The following is a 17,988-nucleotide window of genomic DNA, read 5'->3' as shown; positions in this document are numbered from 1 at the left end:
ATGGAAATTTATTAGATAGTCAGTGTGATATATGGGGATATATTAGATAGTCAGTGAGATTATGGAGATTTATGATAGTCAGTGTGATATATGGGTATATATCAGATAGAGTCAGTGTGATATATGGGGATATATTAGATAGAGTCAGTGTGATATATGGAGATATCGTAGATAGAGTCAGTATTATATATCGGGATATCTAAGATGGTCAGTGTGATATATGGGGATATATTAGATAGTCAGTGTGATATATGGGAATATATTAGATAGACTCAATGCGATACATGGGAATATATTAGATAGTCAGTGTGATATATGGGGATGTATTAGATAGAGTCAGTGTGATATATGGTGATATATTAGATAGAGTCAGTATAATATATAGCGATATATTAGATACAGTCAGTGTGATATATGGGGATATATTAGATCGCCAGCATGATCTCTGGGGATATATTAGATAGAGTCAGTGTGATATATTACATAGTCAGTAAGATATATGGAGATATATTAGATAGTCAGTGTGATATATGGCGATATATTAGACAGTCAGTGTGATGTATGGAGGTATATTAGATAGAGTCAGTGTGATATATGGTGATATATTTGATAGAGTCAGTGTGATATATGGGGATATAGTAGATAGATTCTGTGTTATATATGGAGATATAGTAGATAGAGTCAGTGTGATATATGGGGATATATTTGATAGTCAGTGTGATATATGGAGATAGATTAGATAGTCAGTGTGATATACGGTGATATATTAGATAGTCAGTGTGATGTATGGTTTATATTAGATAGAGTCAGTGTGATTATATGGGTTAATATTAGATAGTCAGTGTGATATTATGGGGATATATTAGATAGTCAGTGTGTTTTATGGAGATGTATTAAATAGTCAGTGTGATATATGGGTGTATATTCGATCATCAGTGTGATATATGGGGATATATTAGATAGAGTCAGTGTGATTTTATGGGGATATATTAGATAATCAGTGTGATATATGGAGATACATAAGATCGAGTTAGTGTGATATATGGAGATGTATTAGATAGACTCGGTGTGATATACGGGGATATAGTAGATAGTCAGTGTGATATATGGGGATATATTAGATAGTCAGTGTGATACATGGAGATATAATTAGATAGAGTCAGTGTGATATATGGAGATATATTACATAGTCAGTGTGATATATGGAGATATATTAGATAGCCAGCGTGTCTCTGGGGATATATTACATAGAGTCAGTGTGATATATTACATAGTCAGTGTGATATATGGAGATATATTAGATAGTCAGTGTGATATATGGCGATATATGAGACAGTCAGTTTGATGTATGGAGGTATATTAGATAGAATCAGTGCGATATATGGTGATATATTTGATAGAGTCAGTGTGATATATGGAGATAGATTAGATAGTCAGTGAGATATATGGAGATAGATTAGATAGTCAGTGTGATGTATGGTGATATATTAGATAGAGTCAGTATGATATATGGGGATATATTAGATACAGTCAGTGTGATATATGGGGATATATTAGATAGCCAGCGTGATCTCTGGGGATATATTAGATAGAGTCAGTGTGATATATTACATAGTCAGTTTGATATATGGAGATATATTAGATAGTCAGTGTGATATATGGCGATATATTAGACAGTCAGTGTGATGTATGGAGGTATATTAAATAGTCGGTGTGATATATGGAGATATATTAGATAGTCAGTGTGATATATGGGGATATAGTCGATAGTCAGTGTGATATATGGGAATATATTAGATAGACTCAATGCGATATATGGGGATATATTAGATAGTCAGTGTGATATATGGGGGTGTATTAGATAGAGTCAGTGTGATATATGGTGATATATTAAATAGAGTCAGTATGATATATGGGGATATATTAGATTATCAGTGTGATATATGTGGATATAATAGATAGAGTCAGTGTGATATATGGGGATATATTAGATAGAGCCAGTATGATATATGGGGATATATTAGATAGATTCAGTGTGATATATGGGGATATAGTAGATAGAGTCAGTGTGATATATGGGGATATAGTAAATAGGTTCAGTGTGATATATGGAGATATAGTAGATTGAGTCAGTGTGATATATGGAGATATATTAGATAGTCAGTGTGATATATGGCGATAGATTAGAAAGTCAGTGTGATGTATGGAGGTATATTAGATAGTCAGTGTGATATATGGGGATATATTAGATAGTCAGTGTGATATATGGAGATATATTAAATAGTCAGTGTGATATATAGGGATATATTAGATAGTCAGTGTGATATATGGAGATATATTAGATAGTCAGCGTGATATATGGGGATATATTAGATAGTCAGTGTGATATATGGGGATATATTAGATAATCAGTGTGATACATGTGTATATAATAGATAGAGTCAGTATGATATATTGGGATATATTAGATAGAGTCAGTATGATATATGGGTATATATTAGATAGAGTCAGTGTGATATATGGGGATATAGTAGATAGATTCAGTGTGATATACGGTGATATATTAGATAGTCAGCGTGATATATGGGGATATATTAGATCGAGTCAGTGTGATTATATGGGGATATATTAGATAGTCAGTTGATATATGGGGATATATTAGATAGTCAGTGTGTTTTATGGAGATGTATTAAATAGTCAGTGTGATATATGGGGATATATTAGATCATCAGTGTGATATATGGGGATATATTAGATAGAATCAGTGTGATTTTATGGGGATATATTAGTTAATCAGTGTGATATATGGAGATATATTAGATCGTCAGTGTGATATATGGGGATATATTATATAGAGTCAGTGTGATATATGTGAATATATTAGATAGAGTCAGTGTGATTATATCGGGATATATTAGATAGTCATTGTGATATATGGGGATATATTAGATAGTCAGTGTGTTTTATGGAGATGTATTAGATAGGCAGTGTAATATATGGGGATATAATAGATCGTCAGTGTGATATATGGGTATATATTAGATAGAGTCAGTGTGATTTTATGGGGATATATTAGATAATCAGTGTGATATATGGAGATATATAAGATAGAGTCAGTGTGATATATGGAGATGTATTAGATAGACTCGGTGTGATATATTGGGATATAGTAGATAGTCAGTGTGATATATGGGGATATATTAGATCGAGTCAGTGTGATATATTGGGATATATTAGATAGTCAGTGTGATATATGGGGATATATTAGATAGTCAGTATGATATATGGATATATAATTCGATAGAGTCAGTGTGATATATGGAGATATATTACATAGTCAGTGTTATATATGGGGATATATTAGATAGTCAGTGTGATATATGGGGATATATTAGATAGAGTCAGTGTGATATATTGTGATATATTAGATAGAGTCAGTGTGATATATGTGGATATATTACATAATCCGTGTGATATATGGGGATATATTAGATAGAATCAGTGTGATATATGGGGATATATTAGATAGAGTCAGTGTGATATATGGGGATATATTAGATAGATTCAGTGTGATATATGGAGATATATCAGATAGAGTCAGTGTGATACATGGGGATATATTGGCTAGAGTCAGTGTGATATGTGGTGTTTTATTAGATAGAGTCAGTGTGATATATGGGGTTATATTACATCGTCCGTGTGACATATATGGGGATATGTTAGATAGAGTCTGTGTGATATATGGGGATATATTACATAGTCCGTGTGACATATATGGGGATATATTAGATAGAGTCAGTTTGATATATGGGGATATATTAGATAGTCAATGTGATATATGGGGATATATTAGATAGTCAGTGTGATATATGGAGATATGTTAGACAGAGTCAGTGTGATATATGGAGACATATTAGATAGTCAGTGTGATATATGGAGATATATTAGATAGAGTCAGTGTGATATCTGGGGATATATTAGATAGTCAGTGTGATATATGGAGATATATTAGATAGAGTCAGTGTGATATATGGGGATATATTAGATATAGTCAGTGTGATATATGGAGATATATTAGATACAGTCAGTATGATATATGGAGATATATTAGATAGTCAGTGTGATATATGGGGATATAATAGATAGAGTCAGTGTGATATATAGGGTTATATTAGCTCGTCAGTGTGATATATGGAGATGTATTTGATAGAGTCGGTGTGATATATGGGGATATATTAGATATAGTCAGTGTGATATATGGAGATATATTAGATACAGTCAGTATGATATATGGAGATATATTAGATAGTCAGTGTGATATATGGGGATATAATAGATAGAGTCAGTGTGATATATATAGGGTTATATTAGCTCGTCAGTGTGATATATGGAGATGTATTTGATAGAGTCAGTGTGATATATGGATATATATTCGATAGAGTCAGTGTGATATATGGGGATATATTAGATAGTCACTTTGATATTTGGGGATATATTAGATAGAATCAGTATGATATCTGGGGATATATTAGATAGAGTCAATGTGATATATGGGGATATATTAGATAGTCAGTGTGATATATGTGGATATATTAGATAGAGTAATCCATTTATCTAATGAGAGTACTAAAACATTTTATTTGATAGGAATACTGACCAATTGATTTATTGAATGGGAGTACTAATGAATTTATTTAATGGAAATGTTAACCCAATTATTAAACAGAAATACTAATCCATTTACTTATCAATAGTTAAAATCTATTTATCTCATGCGATTACAGATCCATTTATTTAATGGGAGTAGCAAACCAGTTTGTTCATAGGAATACTGACCCATTAACTTAACAAGTGTACTAATACAATTACTTAATGGGAGTACTAACCATTTGGTATTAATCCATTCATTTAACTCGAGTAATAATCCCTTTATTTATTGGGAGTACTGTTTGTTTGACGCAGTGAATAATTATGATCTGGCATGCGCTGCCTGAAAGGCCAGTAGAAGCAGATTCAATGGTAACTTTCATAGGGGAACGTGGATAAATACGTGAAGGGCAGAAAATGACAGCAATATGGGGAAAGAGCAGGGGAATGGAACTAACTGGATAGATCTTTCACAGAACCAGCAAAGACATGATGGGATGTGACGATGGCATGTGCTGTTCCCCAGGGATCTGTGCTGGGGCCTCAGCCTTTCATTATATACATCAATGAGCTGAGGGGCAAATTGAGAGGTGTATATCCAAGTTTGCAGATGACACTAAGTTAGGGGCCACAGGAAGTTGTGTGGACGGGAGCAGGAAGTTACATGTGACATTGGTAGACTCAGTGAGAGGGCAAATCTGTGGTAGATGCAGTTCTGTGTGGGGTCGTGAGGTCATCCACTTTGGATCTCAGAAGACCAATCGGAATATTTTCTTAATGGTGAGAGACTATGCAGTTTGGAGGAACAGAGAGGTTTGGGTGTTTATGTGCACAAATCACTAAATGCTAGTGCATAGGTTCAAAAAGTAACCAAATAGGCTCACGGAACTTTTGCCTTTATCTCAAGGGAATTGGAACACAAAGGGAGGAAGTGATGTTCCAGCTGTACAGAGCTCAGGTCAGAGCCCAGCTGGAGAACTGGGTTCAGTTCTGGGCCCCGCCCCTCAGGAAGGATATATTGGCCTTGGAGGGGAGCAGCGCAGATTCACCAGAATGGTACCGGGGCTGAAAGGGTTAAATTATGAGGACAGGTTGCGTAGCCTCGGCTTGTGTTCCCTCGCATGTAGAAGATTAAGGGGTGATCTAATCAAGGTGCTTAAGGTGAGTAAATATTTTAGTAGGGCAAATAGAGAGAAATGATTTCCTCTGATGGCAAAGTCCAGAACAAGAGGGCATAACCTTAAAATTAGAGCCAGACCATTCAGGGGTGATGTCAGGAAGCACTTCTTCACACAAAGGGTAGTGGAAATCTGGAAAACTCTCCCCCAAAAGGCTGTAAATTCTGGGGGTCAATTAACTTTTTCAAGACTGAGATCGATAGATTTTTGTTGTGTAAGGGTATCAAGGAATATGGAGTTAAATCAGATAAATGGAGTTAAGGTACAGCCATGATTTAGTTGAATGGCGGAGCAGTCTCGCAGGGCTGAATGGACTCCACCTGATCCTATATAACAGTCTCGAGGAGCTGAAATGGCCTCCTCCCGCTCCTATACAACAAGCCCGCAGGGCTGAATGGCTTCCTCCTGTTCCTATATAACAGTCTCGAGGGGCTGAATGGCCTCCTCCTGTTCCTATATAACAGTCTCGAGGGGATGAATGGCCTCCTCCTGTTCCTATATAACAGTCTCGAGGGGTTGAATGGCCTCCTCCTGTTCCAATACAACAGTCTCGAGGAGCTGAATGGCCTCCTCCTGTTCCTATATAACAGTCTCGAGGAGCTGAATGGCCTCCTCCTGTTCCTATATAACAGTCTCGAGGGGCTGAATGGCCTCCTCCTGTTCCTATATAACAGTCTCGAGGGGCTGAATGGCCTCCTCCTGTTTCTATGTAACAATCTCAAGGGGCTGAATGGCCTCCTCCTGTTCCTAAACAACAGGCTTGCAGGGCTGAATGGCCTCCTCCTGTTCCTATATAACAGGCTCAAGGGGCTGAATGGCCTCCTCCTGTTCCTATACAACAGGCTTGCAGGGCTGAATGGCCTCCTTCTGTTCCTATATAACAGGCTCAAAGGGCTGAATGGCCTCCTCCTGTTCCTATATAACAGTCTCTAGGGGCTGAATAGCTTCCTCTTGTTCCTATATAACAGTCTCGAGCGGCTGAATGGCCTCCTCCTGTTCCTATATAATAGGCTCAAAGGGCTGAATGGCCTCCTCCTTTTCCTATATAACAGTCTCTAGGGGCTGAATAGCCTCCTCCTGTTCCTATATAACAGTCTCAAGGAGCTGAATAGCCTCCTCCAGTTAAAAAAAAAGCGAATTATTATTTAAATGGGGAGAGATTACAAAGTGCTGCGGTACAGAGGGATCTGGGGGTCCTTGTACATGAAACACAAAAAGTTAGCATGCAGGTACAGCAAGTAATCAGGAAGGCAAATGGAATGTTGGCCTTTAGTGTAAGGGGGATGGCGTGTAAAGGTAGGGAAGTCCTGCTGCAACTGTACAGGGTGTTGGTGAGGCCACACCTGGAGTACTGCGTATAGTTTTGGTCTCCTTATTTAAGGAGGGATATACTTGCATTGGAGGCAGTTCAGAGAAGGTTCACAACGATGATTCCTGAGATGAAGGGGTTGTCATACAAAGAAAGGTTGAGCAGGCTGGGCCTATACACATTGGAGTTTAGAAGAATGAGAAGTGATCTTCTTCAAACGTATAAAGTACTGAGGGGGTTTGACAGGGTAGATGCAGAGAGGATGTTTTCCCTCGTGGGGCAATCTAGAACTCAAGGGCATTGTTTCAGAATTAAAACAGAGATGAGGAGGAATTTTTTCGCTCAGAGGGTCGTGAATCTTTGGAATTATTTACCCCAGAGAGCTGTGGAGGCTGGGTCATTGAATATGTTTAAGGTAGAGGTAGATAGATTTTTGAACAATAAGGGAAGAAAGGGTTATGGGGCGCAGGCAGGGAAGTGCGGTTGAGGCCAAGATCAGATCAGCCATGAATTTATTGAAAGGTGGAGCAGGTTCGAGGGACCAAATGGCCTACTCCTGCTCCTATTTCTTATGTTCTTATGTATGTAACAATCTCAAGGGGCTGAATGACCTCCTGTTCCTATGTAACAGGCCTAAGGGGCTGAATGGCCTCCTACTGTTCCTAATGTAATGAGTCAAGGGGCCTCCTCCTGCTCTTGTTCCTATGTAACAGGCACGAGGGGCTAAATGGCCTTCTCCTGTTCCTGCATAACAGGCTTGAGGGGCTGAATGACCTCCTGTTACGATGTAATTGTAGATACAGTTGGGCATGAAAGGTGGGTCAGAGTTTGAGTTGAGAGGAGATGTAAGGATAGAGGTTTCCTGCGAGCAAAATAAGGCGGGATCGAGTGACGTGCGCGAAGCCTCAAAGCAGCGTATGTTGAGCTGGGTACTGACGGTCACTGTGGAACTTGAATCGTCCTTCCTGCTCCGTCTTCTTGTAGGGAAAGATTATCTGATAGCACTCCCCACACCTGCAAAAATAAATATATTAACAGTCTGATGAGATTCTGAGAGATTTACAAAGCTTAGAGATAATGGTCACTTTTATTCTGAAACCACATTGCAATCCATCTAGCCTCTTTGTCATTAATCATACATCTCGGAGCAGGATATGGGCTCTGGGCTCACTCTGAGCCCACTCTGGGCTCTGGCTCACTCTGAGCTCGCCCTGGGCCTGCTCTGGGCTCGCTCTGGGCCCACTCTGGGCTGTGGGCCCACTCTGGGCTCACTCTGGACTCTGGGCCCACTCTTGGCCCACTCTGGACTCGCTCTGGGCCCGCTCTGGGCCCGCTCTAGGCCCACTCTGGGGCCACTCTGGACTCTGGGCTGTGTGCTTACTGAAATGTGACTGGTCCCTCTGTGGAGTGAGCAGGAGAGTGGGATTCGAGTACATGGGATATTATAGGGTTTGGTGAGTCAGCGAGATTGTAGGATTAGAGTGGGTGGGCTATTAAAGGTTATAGGTAGTGAGCAGTGGAGTGAAATTAGACTAGACAATATCCCTCAATCTCACCTACCCCCCCACCAACCACCCCCCCCAAGTCCCTCATCCTCTCTGTCCCTTAATATGTAAAGTATGCCGTATTAGACAAGATCTTCCCTTCTCACATAGAGAATTCTTGATGTTCATTCTAGTCTTTATTAAATTACATTTTGAAGAGTTTATATTCACATGTCTATTTCTGCATCCTTTCTGTGTTTGATTGGGCAATGTTTGTGGGGAGTCAATGGCTGCCCTAAGTTTCTCTGTGTGGGAATGATGGGGGCTCAAGGATTGAAGCGATTGGATCGTTCTGTCCTCGGGAGTTGAGTTATGCTTGGAACTATATCAGCTTTTATATCCTTACTTTTGTTTGGTCAAAATGGTCTCAACTGTGTCGTTCTCAGCAGGTTTCATGAGAATCGTGCTCATCTGAAACTTCTCCTTCCTGGTGGTGAACCAGCGGGCATCAGAAGCCATCCCGATGATGTACCACTTCCCTAGAAACTGAGCACAAATGGATCCGTACACATCAGAACACCGACTACGGTACAAGCCTTGCTGCCTTAGACTTTGAGCTAATCTAAGTTTAAAAACTGCATTGTCGTCCTGCAAGTCCTGCTTGTCAGTGTGAGAGGGAGGGATTTACTGGCTGTGTCCTGCAAGGCAGCAGTGATCTGCTGGATACAGGCAGAGTGACTGAGGTTCTCCAGGCAGCCTGCAATAAGCATAACGGTTCCCGACTGAACTGCTGGGGGGATCAGAGGGAGAGGGGAGGGGCAGGGGAGGGGGGAATGGGTGGGGTAGGAGAGAGGATCGGGAGGGAGGGGTAGGGGAGGGGAGGGGGAGAGAGGATCAGAAGGGAGGGGTAGGGGAGCAAGATGGGTGGGGGGGGGTGCAGGAGAGATGGATCGGAGGGGGAGGGGATCGGGAGGGGAGACGGATCGGAGGAGTAGGGGAGGAGGATGGGTGGGGGAGGGGAGGAGGATGAGTGGGGGAGGGGAGGAGATCGGGAGAGGAGGGGGTCGGAGGGGTAGGGGAGGGGGTGGGTGGAGGAGGAGAGGGGGTTTAGTAGGGGAGGGGAAGGGGATCGGGTGGGGAGGGGAGAGGGATCAGAGGGGTGTTGTCAGTATGAGCTCCTATTGCTTCCACAGAAACATAAATTGTTCAGACAGCTGGTTCGGTCGCTCAAACCCAGGAGAGCTGGGCATGCACAACACAAGCTCCACCCATTTATATCCCCGATTCAATTCCCCCCATACATCCCCTCCCCCACCCATCCACCTCCCCTCCCCCACACATGTCTCTGATCCCCCTCCCCTCCCGATCCCCCCAGCTCCCTTACCCATTCCCTTTGCTCCCTCTCCCGATCCCCTCCCCCTCCCCTCCCCCTCCACTCGCCCTCCGACCCCCCCTCCGATCCCCCTCTAAATCTGCCATTAGGACCTCATTTTGAATACGCAAGACCCCTAACACCGGTTTTAGACGCATGCTGTGCACACCTTTCAACGCCAATCAAACTTTACATTCTCCTCTTTTGCTACAGTAACTACGAATCACAGGCGACAAAGCTCAAACTCACCCTTCTCCCCAACCCCCACCCACACACCCCGACCCCCACCCTCACACCCCGACCCCCACCCACACACCCCGACCCCCACCCTCACACCCCGACCCCCACCCACACAGCCCGACCCCCTCCCTCACACTGACTCCCACCCACACACCCCGACCCCCACCCACACACCCCGACCCCCACCCTCACACTGGCCCCCACCCACAAACTGACTACCACCCACACACCCCGACCCCCACCCACACATTGACCCCCACCCACACAGCCCGACCCCCACCCACACCCCCACCACCACCCACACACTGACCCCCACCCACACCCCGACCCCCACCCACACCCCAATCCCCACCCACACCCGGACCCCCACCCACACCCCGACCCCCACCCACACCCCGACCCCCACACCCTGACCCACACACCCAGACCCTCACCCACACCCCGACCCCCGCAACCTGACCCTCACACCCGGACCCCCACCCACACCCCGACCCCCACCCACACAACCCAACCCTCACACCCCGACCCCCACACCCTGACCCTCATACCCCGACCACCACCCTCACATCCCGACCCCCACCCTCACACTATCCCCCACACACACATCCCGACCCCCACATTCATACCCCGACCCCCACCCACACAATGACCCCCACCCACACAATGACCCCCATCCACACAATGACCCCCATCCACAAACTGACCCCCACCTACACACCCCGACCCCCACCTACACACCCCGACCCCCATCCACACACTGACCCCCACCCACACACTGACCCCTACCCACACACCGACCCCTACCCACACACCTCGACCCCACCCACACACCAATCCCCACTCACACCCCGACCCCCACCCACACCCCGACCCCCACCCACACCCCGACCCCCACCCACACCCCGATCCCCACCCACACCCCGACCCCCACCCACACCCCAATCCCCACCCACACCCCGACCCCCACACCCTGACCCTCACACCCGGACTCCCACCCACACCCCGACCCCCACCCACACAACCCAACCCTCACACCCCGACCCCCACACCCTGACCCTCATACCCCGACCACCACCCACACCCTGACCCCCACCCTCACACCCCGACCCCCACCCACACATCCCGACCCCCACCCTCACACTATCCCCCACACACACATCCCGACTCCCACCCTCACACCCCGACCCCCACCCACACAATGATCCCCACCCAAACACTGATCCACACCCACACAATGACCCCCAACCACACAATGACCCCACCCACACAATGACCCCCACCCACACCATGACCCCCACCCTCACACCCTGACCCCCACCCTCACACCCCAATCTCCACCCTCACACTATCCCCCACACACACATCCCGACCCCCACCCTCACACCCCGACCCCCACCCACACAATGATCCCCACCCAAACACTGATCCACACCCACACAATGACCCCCACCCACACAATGACCCCACCCACACAATGACCCCCACCCACACCATGACCTCCACCCTCACACCCCGACCCCCACCCACACACCCCAACCCCGATCCACAAACTGACCCCCACCCACACAACCCAACCCTCACACCCCGACCCTCACACCCTGACCCTCATACCCCGACTCCCACCCACACCCCGGCCCTCACCCACACAACCCAACCCTCACACCCCAACCCCCACCCACACCCTGACCCCCACCCTCACACCCTGACCCCCACCCACACACCCCAACCCCCACCCTCACACTATCCCCCACACAGACATCCCGACCCCCACCCTCACACCCCGACCCCCACCCACACAATGACCCCCACCCAAACACTGATCCCCAACCACACACCCTGACCCCCACCCACACAATGACCCCCACCCACACCCCGACCCCCACCCACACAACCCTGACCCTCATACCCCGACCCCCACCGACACCCTGACCCCTACCCACACACCCCGACCCCACCCACACACCAATCCCCACTCACACCCTGACCCCCACCCACACCCCGACCCCCACCCACACCCCGATCCCCACCCACACCCCGACCCCCACCCACACCCCAATCCCCACCCACACCCCGACACCCACACCCTGACCCTCACACCCGGACCCCCACCCACACCCCGACCCCCACCCACAAAACCCAACCCTCACACCCCAACCCCCACACCCTGACCCTCATACCCCGACCCCCACCCACACACTATCCCCCACACACACATCCCGATCCCCGCCCTCACACCCCGACCCCCATCCACACAATGATCCCCACCCAAACACTGATCCACACCCACACAATGACCCCCACCCACACAATGACCCCACCCACACAATGGCCCCCACCCACACCATGACCCTCACCCTCACACCCCGACCCCCACCCTCACAACCCAATCTCCACCCTCACACTATCCCCCACACTCAGATCCCGACCCCCACCCTCACACCCCGACCCCCACCCACACAATGATCCCCACCCAAACACTGATCCACACCCACACAATGACCCCCACCCACACAATGACCCCCACCCACACAATGACCCCCACTCACACAATGACTCCCACCCACACCCCGACCCCCACCCACACACCCCGACCCCCACCCACACACCCCGACCCCCATCCACAAACTGACTCCCACCCACACCCCGACCCCCACCCACACACCCCGACCCCCACCCACACACCCCAACCCCCATCCACAAACTGACCCCCACCCACACCCCGGCCCCCACCCACACAACCCAACCCTCACACCCCGACCCCCACACCCTGACCCTCATACCCCGACCCCCACCCATACCCCGGCCCCCACCCACACAACCCAACCCTCACACCCCAACCCCCACCCACACCCTGACCCCCACCCTTACACCCCGACCCCCACCCACACAATGACCCCCACCCAAACACAGATCCCCACCCACACACACCGACCCCCACCCACACAATGACCCCCACCCACACCCCGACCCCCACCCACACAACCCAACCCTCACACCCCGACCCCCACACCCTGACCCTCATACCCCGACCCCCACCGACACCCTGACCCCCACCCTCACACCCTGACCGCCACCCACACACCCCGACCCCCACCCTCACACTATCCCCCACACACATATCCCGACCCCCACCGTCACGCCCCGACCCCCACCCACACAATGACCCCCACCCAAACACTGATCCCCACCCACATACCCCGACCCTCACCCACACAATGACCCCCACCCAAACACTGATCACCACTCACACACCCCGACCCCCACCCACACAATGACCCCCACCCACACAATGACCCCCACCAACAGACTGACTCCCACCCACACCCCGACCCCCACCCACACACTGACCCCCACCCACATACTGATCCACACCCTCACACCCCGACCCCCACCCACACACTGACACCCACCCACACACTGACACCCACACTGACACCCCGACCCCCTCCCCCACACTGACACCCACCCTCAAACCCCAATCTCCACCCATCACTTGAATCAGCTCCTACGTGCACTGGAATGTGCCCTGCACTGATATCCGGGTTTTCCAATCCTCCCTGTGCCTTGCTCTCTCTCTCTGTGAAATGTTGGTGCAGCGATCTCAGCCCACATCCTCCATTCCTCCCCCCATGGACACGCTGTGAGATGTTCCCCTGAGCGATGGGCAGTGAATAATGGACAGGTTGATTGTATGTGGGCGAGGGCAATCTCCCAGGATCCCATGCCCGCCTGGACATTGCCTTGAGAGGGAGAGAAAGTGACAAAACACGGAGTGACGCAGTCCCCCCAAGTACCTGGTTGATGTTGAAGTTGCTCTGCACCTGGACTTCCCCGTTCACAGCGAGAATACAGAAGAGGGCCAGAGCGGCACACAACACCTTGTCCATTGCTGCTGATCCTGGAGCTGCCACACACTCGGAGAGATTGTCCTTCTCACAGTCGGCTGGGAGCTCATCTTTATAAAGGAGAAAAACTCGCAGAGTGAGCCGCACCCAACAACATCCTGAACTCATTTCAATCTCACACATGACACTGCGGGAAAGTGGGCTCAAGGACAACACGCATATATTTCAAGTCACACACATCAGATCCCAGTCACACGAACATCCAGACACACACACCAGATCTCAGTCACACGAACATCCAAATACACAACAATTAGATCCTACCCTCACTAATTCTGGTCTCTCAAATCTGTTTTAACCCTTAGGGGAGTAAGCAGGAGAGTAGGATTAAACTGGAGGGATATTAAAGGATATGGAGAGTGAGGGGGAGAAAGGGATTAGACTGGATGGGATATTAAAGGGTATGGGGAATAGCAAAGGTTTAACAATTACACTACGCATTACCAGTTCATCCACCAGGCTCATAACCATCATTGATCCCCTGAACCCAACTGGCTGGGGTTTTATTGAGTCTTGTGAACATCACATGACTGGCTAAACCACTTCCAACTCAACAGCTCTACAACTATTTTAGTTGCACTTGTAAATCAAATAAAAATCTATTGCCCCCTCATTAAAGGGGCACTAAAACCGACACAGTAAAAAAATGAAGCTTTGGACGTAAAACAAATCAAATTAAAATTTGGTTGCCGGGGGTGATGATGCACTCCAGTCCCTCCGGCGCCCACCTCTCGTGGAAGGCCGCGAGCGTACCGGTGGACACCGCGTGCTCCATCTCCAGGGACACCCTGGCTCGGATGTAACCGCGGAAGAGAGGCAGGCAGTCGGGCTGAACGACCCCCTCGACCGCCCGCTGCCTGGACCGGTTAATGGCCAACTTGGCCGTACCCAGGAGCAGTCTTACGAGGAGGCCTTCCGACCTGCCCGCTCCCCTCTGCACAGGGTGCCCAAAGATCAGGAGCGTGGGACTGAAGTGCAAATAGAATTTGAGGAGCAGCCTCTTTCAACAGCTCTACAACTCTTTTTGAGTAAACAAAATCAACATTAAATCAAGTGCCCCCCGATCTGGGGGACACTACAAACATTTCACAAGGCCCTTTTTTTTTGGGGGGGGGGGGGTTTGTATTTTTGTAGTTTTTTATTGTGGTTTTTTTGGGCTCTAAAACCATAATTTACAAGTGCCCCCTATCTTTTGGGGGACACTAAACCCAGCATTTAAAACAAATTAAACTTTAAAACATAAAATCAAATTAAAATTTGGTTGCCGGGGGTGATGATGCACTCCAGTCCCTCCGGCGCCCACCTCTCGCGGAAGGCCGTGAGCGTACCGGTGGACACCGCGTGCTCCATCTCCAGGGACGCCCTGGCCCGGATGTAGGCACGGAAGAGAGGCAGGCAGTCAGGCTGAACGACCCCCTCGACCGCCCGCTGCCTGGACCGGCTGATGGCCCCCTTGGCCGTGCCCAGGAGCAGTCCTACGAGGAGGCCCTCGGACCTACCCGCTCCCCTCCGCACAGGGTGCCCAAAGATCAGGAGCGTGGGACTGAAGTGCAGCCAGAAATTGAGGAGCAGCCTCTTTCAACAGCTCTACAAACCTGTGAGCATACTCACAGGTGCATATATTTCACTGCTTTCCTTTTTTTAGAAGCAATGTATTTATACAATATTTCAAAAGGTAACTTATGATTACAATTTTACAAATTCGGCTGCTGAGCTCAAGTATCTTATTGTAAGCTTTTAGCTTCCTCCTGCTCCGACCTCCATTTCTTTGCAGTTGGCTGGTAATGCCCTTTTTCTACATTCTTACTTGACTCCGGAGACTGTCTTGGGGAATTTCTGTTTTCAGGGTGTATAGCCCAGGATTCCTGACCTCTATCTTCCTGTGTCCACTTTAGTTTCCTTGGAACCCTCACATCCATCCTAGTGTTAACTTTCTTCCGAAGATCTTGATATTGCCAGTTATCAATATCCTGTCTAGTTGGTTTGCGTTTGATCATCTCAACTCCACCCCCCCCCCACCCTCCCAGCCCCCACACCTCCCCTCTCGGAAGATACGGAGTCTCTGCGAGATTGTCCCATACCCGCAGAAGCGCCTTCAGTCGGCTGAGTTGGTGTGGACATGGATGTTGTGACTGCGTTGTGACCATTGAAGTACTTGGACCTGCCAACTCACTCTGATCATCGTCCAAGTCAGGCTCATAATTATCCACTCGTGGTACCGAAGGTGCATCACTTGCCAGCAACATTTGATCCACATGAACCTTCCTGATATAGTCACCAATTTTGACCAAGTACTGCTTGGTGCCACATACCTGAATAATTGTACCAATGTCCCATTTGTGTGGACTTGCCCTTTTCGACGCACTGAGAAGTCTGACCTGATCATCCATCTGAAAACACCGCTCTTTAATACCAGAATGATAATGATGTTTCTGCACCGATTGTGCCTTCTCTACCTGATCAGACAAGTTCGGTTGCAATAAATTGAGTCGCGTCCTCAGCCTACGCCTCATCAATAATTCAGCAGGTGTGTACCCTGTTGTAGAATGAGGCATAGCTCTGTATTTGAAAAGAAAATTCGTTACCCTGTGCTTCATGTTCACCGATGATCCAGTCTGTAGAACTTGTTTCCGCAAAGCCTCCTTGACAATCCTGACCGACCTTTCAGCTGCACCATTCGAAGCAGGATGATACGGTGCTGCCAACGTGTGTTTGATACCGTTGTGTCTGGCAAAATTCTCAAATTGCATGGACTGAAATTGCGGCCCATTATCTGACACCATTTCTTCAGACAGGCCATGGCATGCAAAAATATCCTGCAATTCATCCAGGGTATGTTCTGTACTCATCGATGACCCCATATACCGTACCTCCAGCCACTTCGAATGGTTATCGATTAGAACCAGAAAATTATCACTGCCCCTCTCGCAAAAATCAGTATGTATTCTTTGGAATGGTCTCGTTGGCCAAGTCCATGTTTGCAGCGCTGTTTTAGCTGGCATGGTCGTGCAGTCTTGTCACATAGTACATTTACTCACTAATACTTCTAAGTCTTTATCCAACCTAGGCCAATAAACAAAACTCCAGGCCACCGCTTTCATGCCTACGATGCCAGTATGTTCACCATGAAGTTCCAGTAAAACTTTGGCCCATAGTGCACTGGGAACGACTACTCTCAGGCCCCATTTTAGACATCCCTGCTCACATGATAATTCGTGATGATGATTATAAAAGGGCTTTATCTCCTCAATGACATGCGTCTGATCGTCAGACCACCCTCGCAGGGTGTGCTCATAGGTCCGCTGTAACGTGGCAACTTGCTGTGTGTGCTCTACAGTAACAGAGGCGGTGAACGGAAACTCATCATCAACAACATCTAGAATGAAGATCGACTGTTCGGGCCAATTTCACAATCTTCATCAGGCATCCTTGAAAAGGCTTCCGGCACTGCATTCTGCTCTGACTTGCGATATTCGATTCTGTAATTAGACTGAGACAATAAAATAGCCCATCTTTGCATCCTGGAAGCCGCTATAGATGGAATTGCTGCCTTTAGGCCTACGATAGTTAGTAACAGTTTGTGATTGGTTACTGGCCTGCATTGGCATCCCAAAAGAAACTGCTGAAACTTTATAATACCAAATATAATCACCAACGCCTCTTTCTCAATCTGGGCATAGTTTTGTTCACTTTTGTTGAGCGTATGCGATGGAAAGACAACTGGTTTTTCCTGCCCATCATTCATAACATAGCTGATCACTGCTCCCACACCACGCCCAGAGGCTGATCACTGCTCCCACACCATGAGGCTGATCACTGCTCCCACACCACGCCCAGAGGCTGATCACTGCTC

The 17,988-nt window shown here is 47.7% G+C and overlaps 1 protein-coding gene across 1 annotated transcript in view; it reads right to left on the bottom strand.

Moving 5' to 3' along the window:
* LOC139232968 (lipocalin-like) overlaps positions 1 to 17,988 on the bottom strand; it is a 74,345-nt gene that overhangs the window by 32,849 nt on the left and 23,508 nt on the right. The window contains exons 2-4 of the mRNA XM_070863466.1: positions 14,025 to 14,185; positions 9,025 to 9,164; positions 8,072 to 8,148 (exon numbers count right to left, since the gene is read on the bottom strand). Coding sequence (XP_070719567.1) covers positions 8,072 to 8,148; positions 9,025 to 9,164; positions 14,025 to 14,117 — 310 coding nt within the window. The 5' untranslated portion in view covers positions 14,118 to 14,185. The remainder of the gene's footprint in view (positions 1 to 8,071; positions 8,149 to 9,024; positions 9,165 to 14,024; positions 14,186 to 17,988) is intronic.

Source organism: Pristiophorus japonicus, chromosome 20 (assembly GCF_044704955.1).
Source record: "Pristiophorus japonicus isolate sPriJap1 chromosome 20, sPriJap1.hap1, whole genome shotgun sequence".
Taxonomy (NCBI): domain Eukaryota; kingdom Metazoa; phylum Chordata; class Chondrichthyes; family Pristiophoridae; genus Pristiophorus; species Pristiophorus japonicus.
Note: the sequence above shows the minus strand (reverse complement) of the source record. Positions and strands in the feature narration are given on the sequence as shown.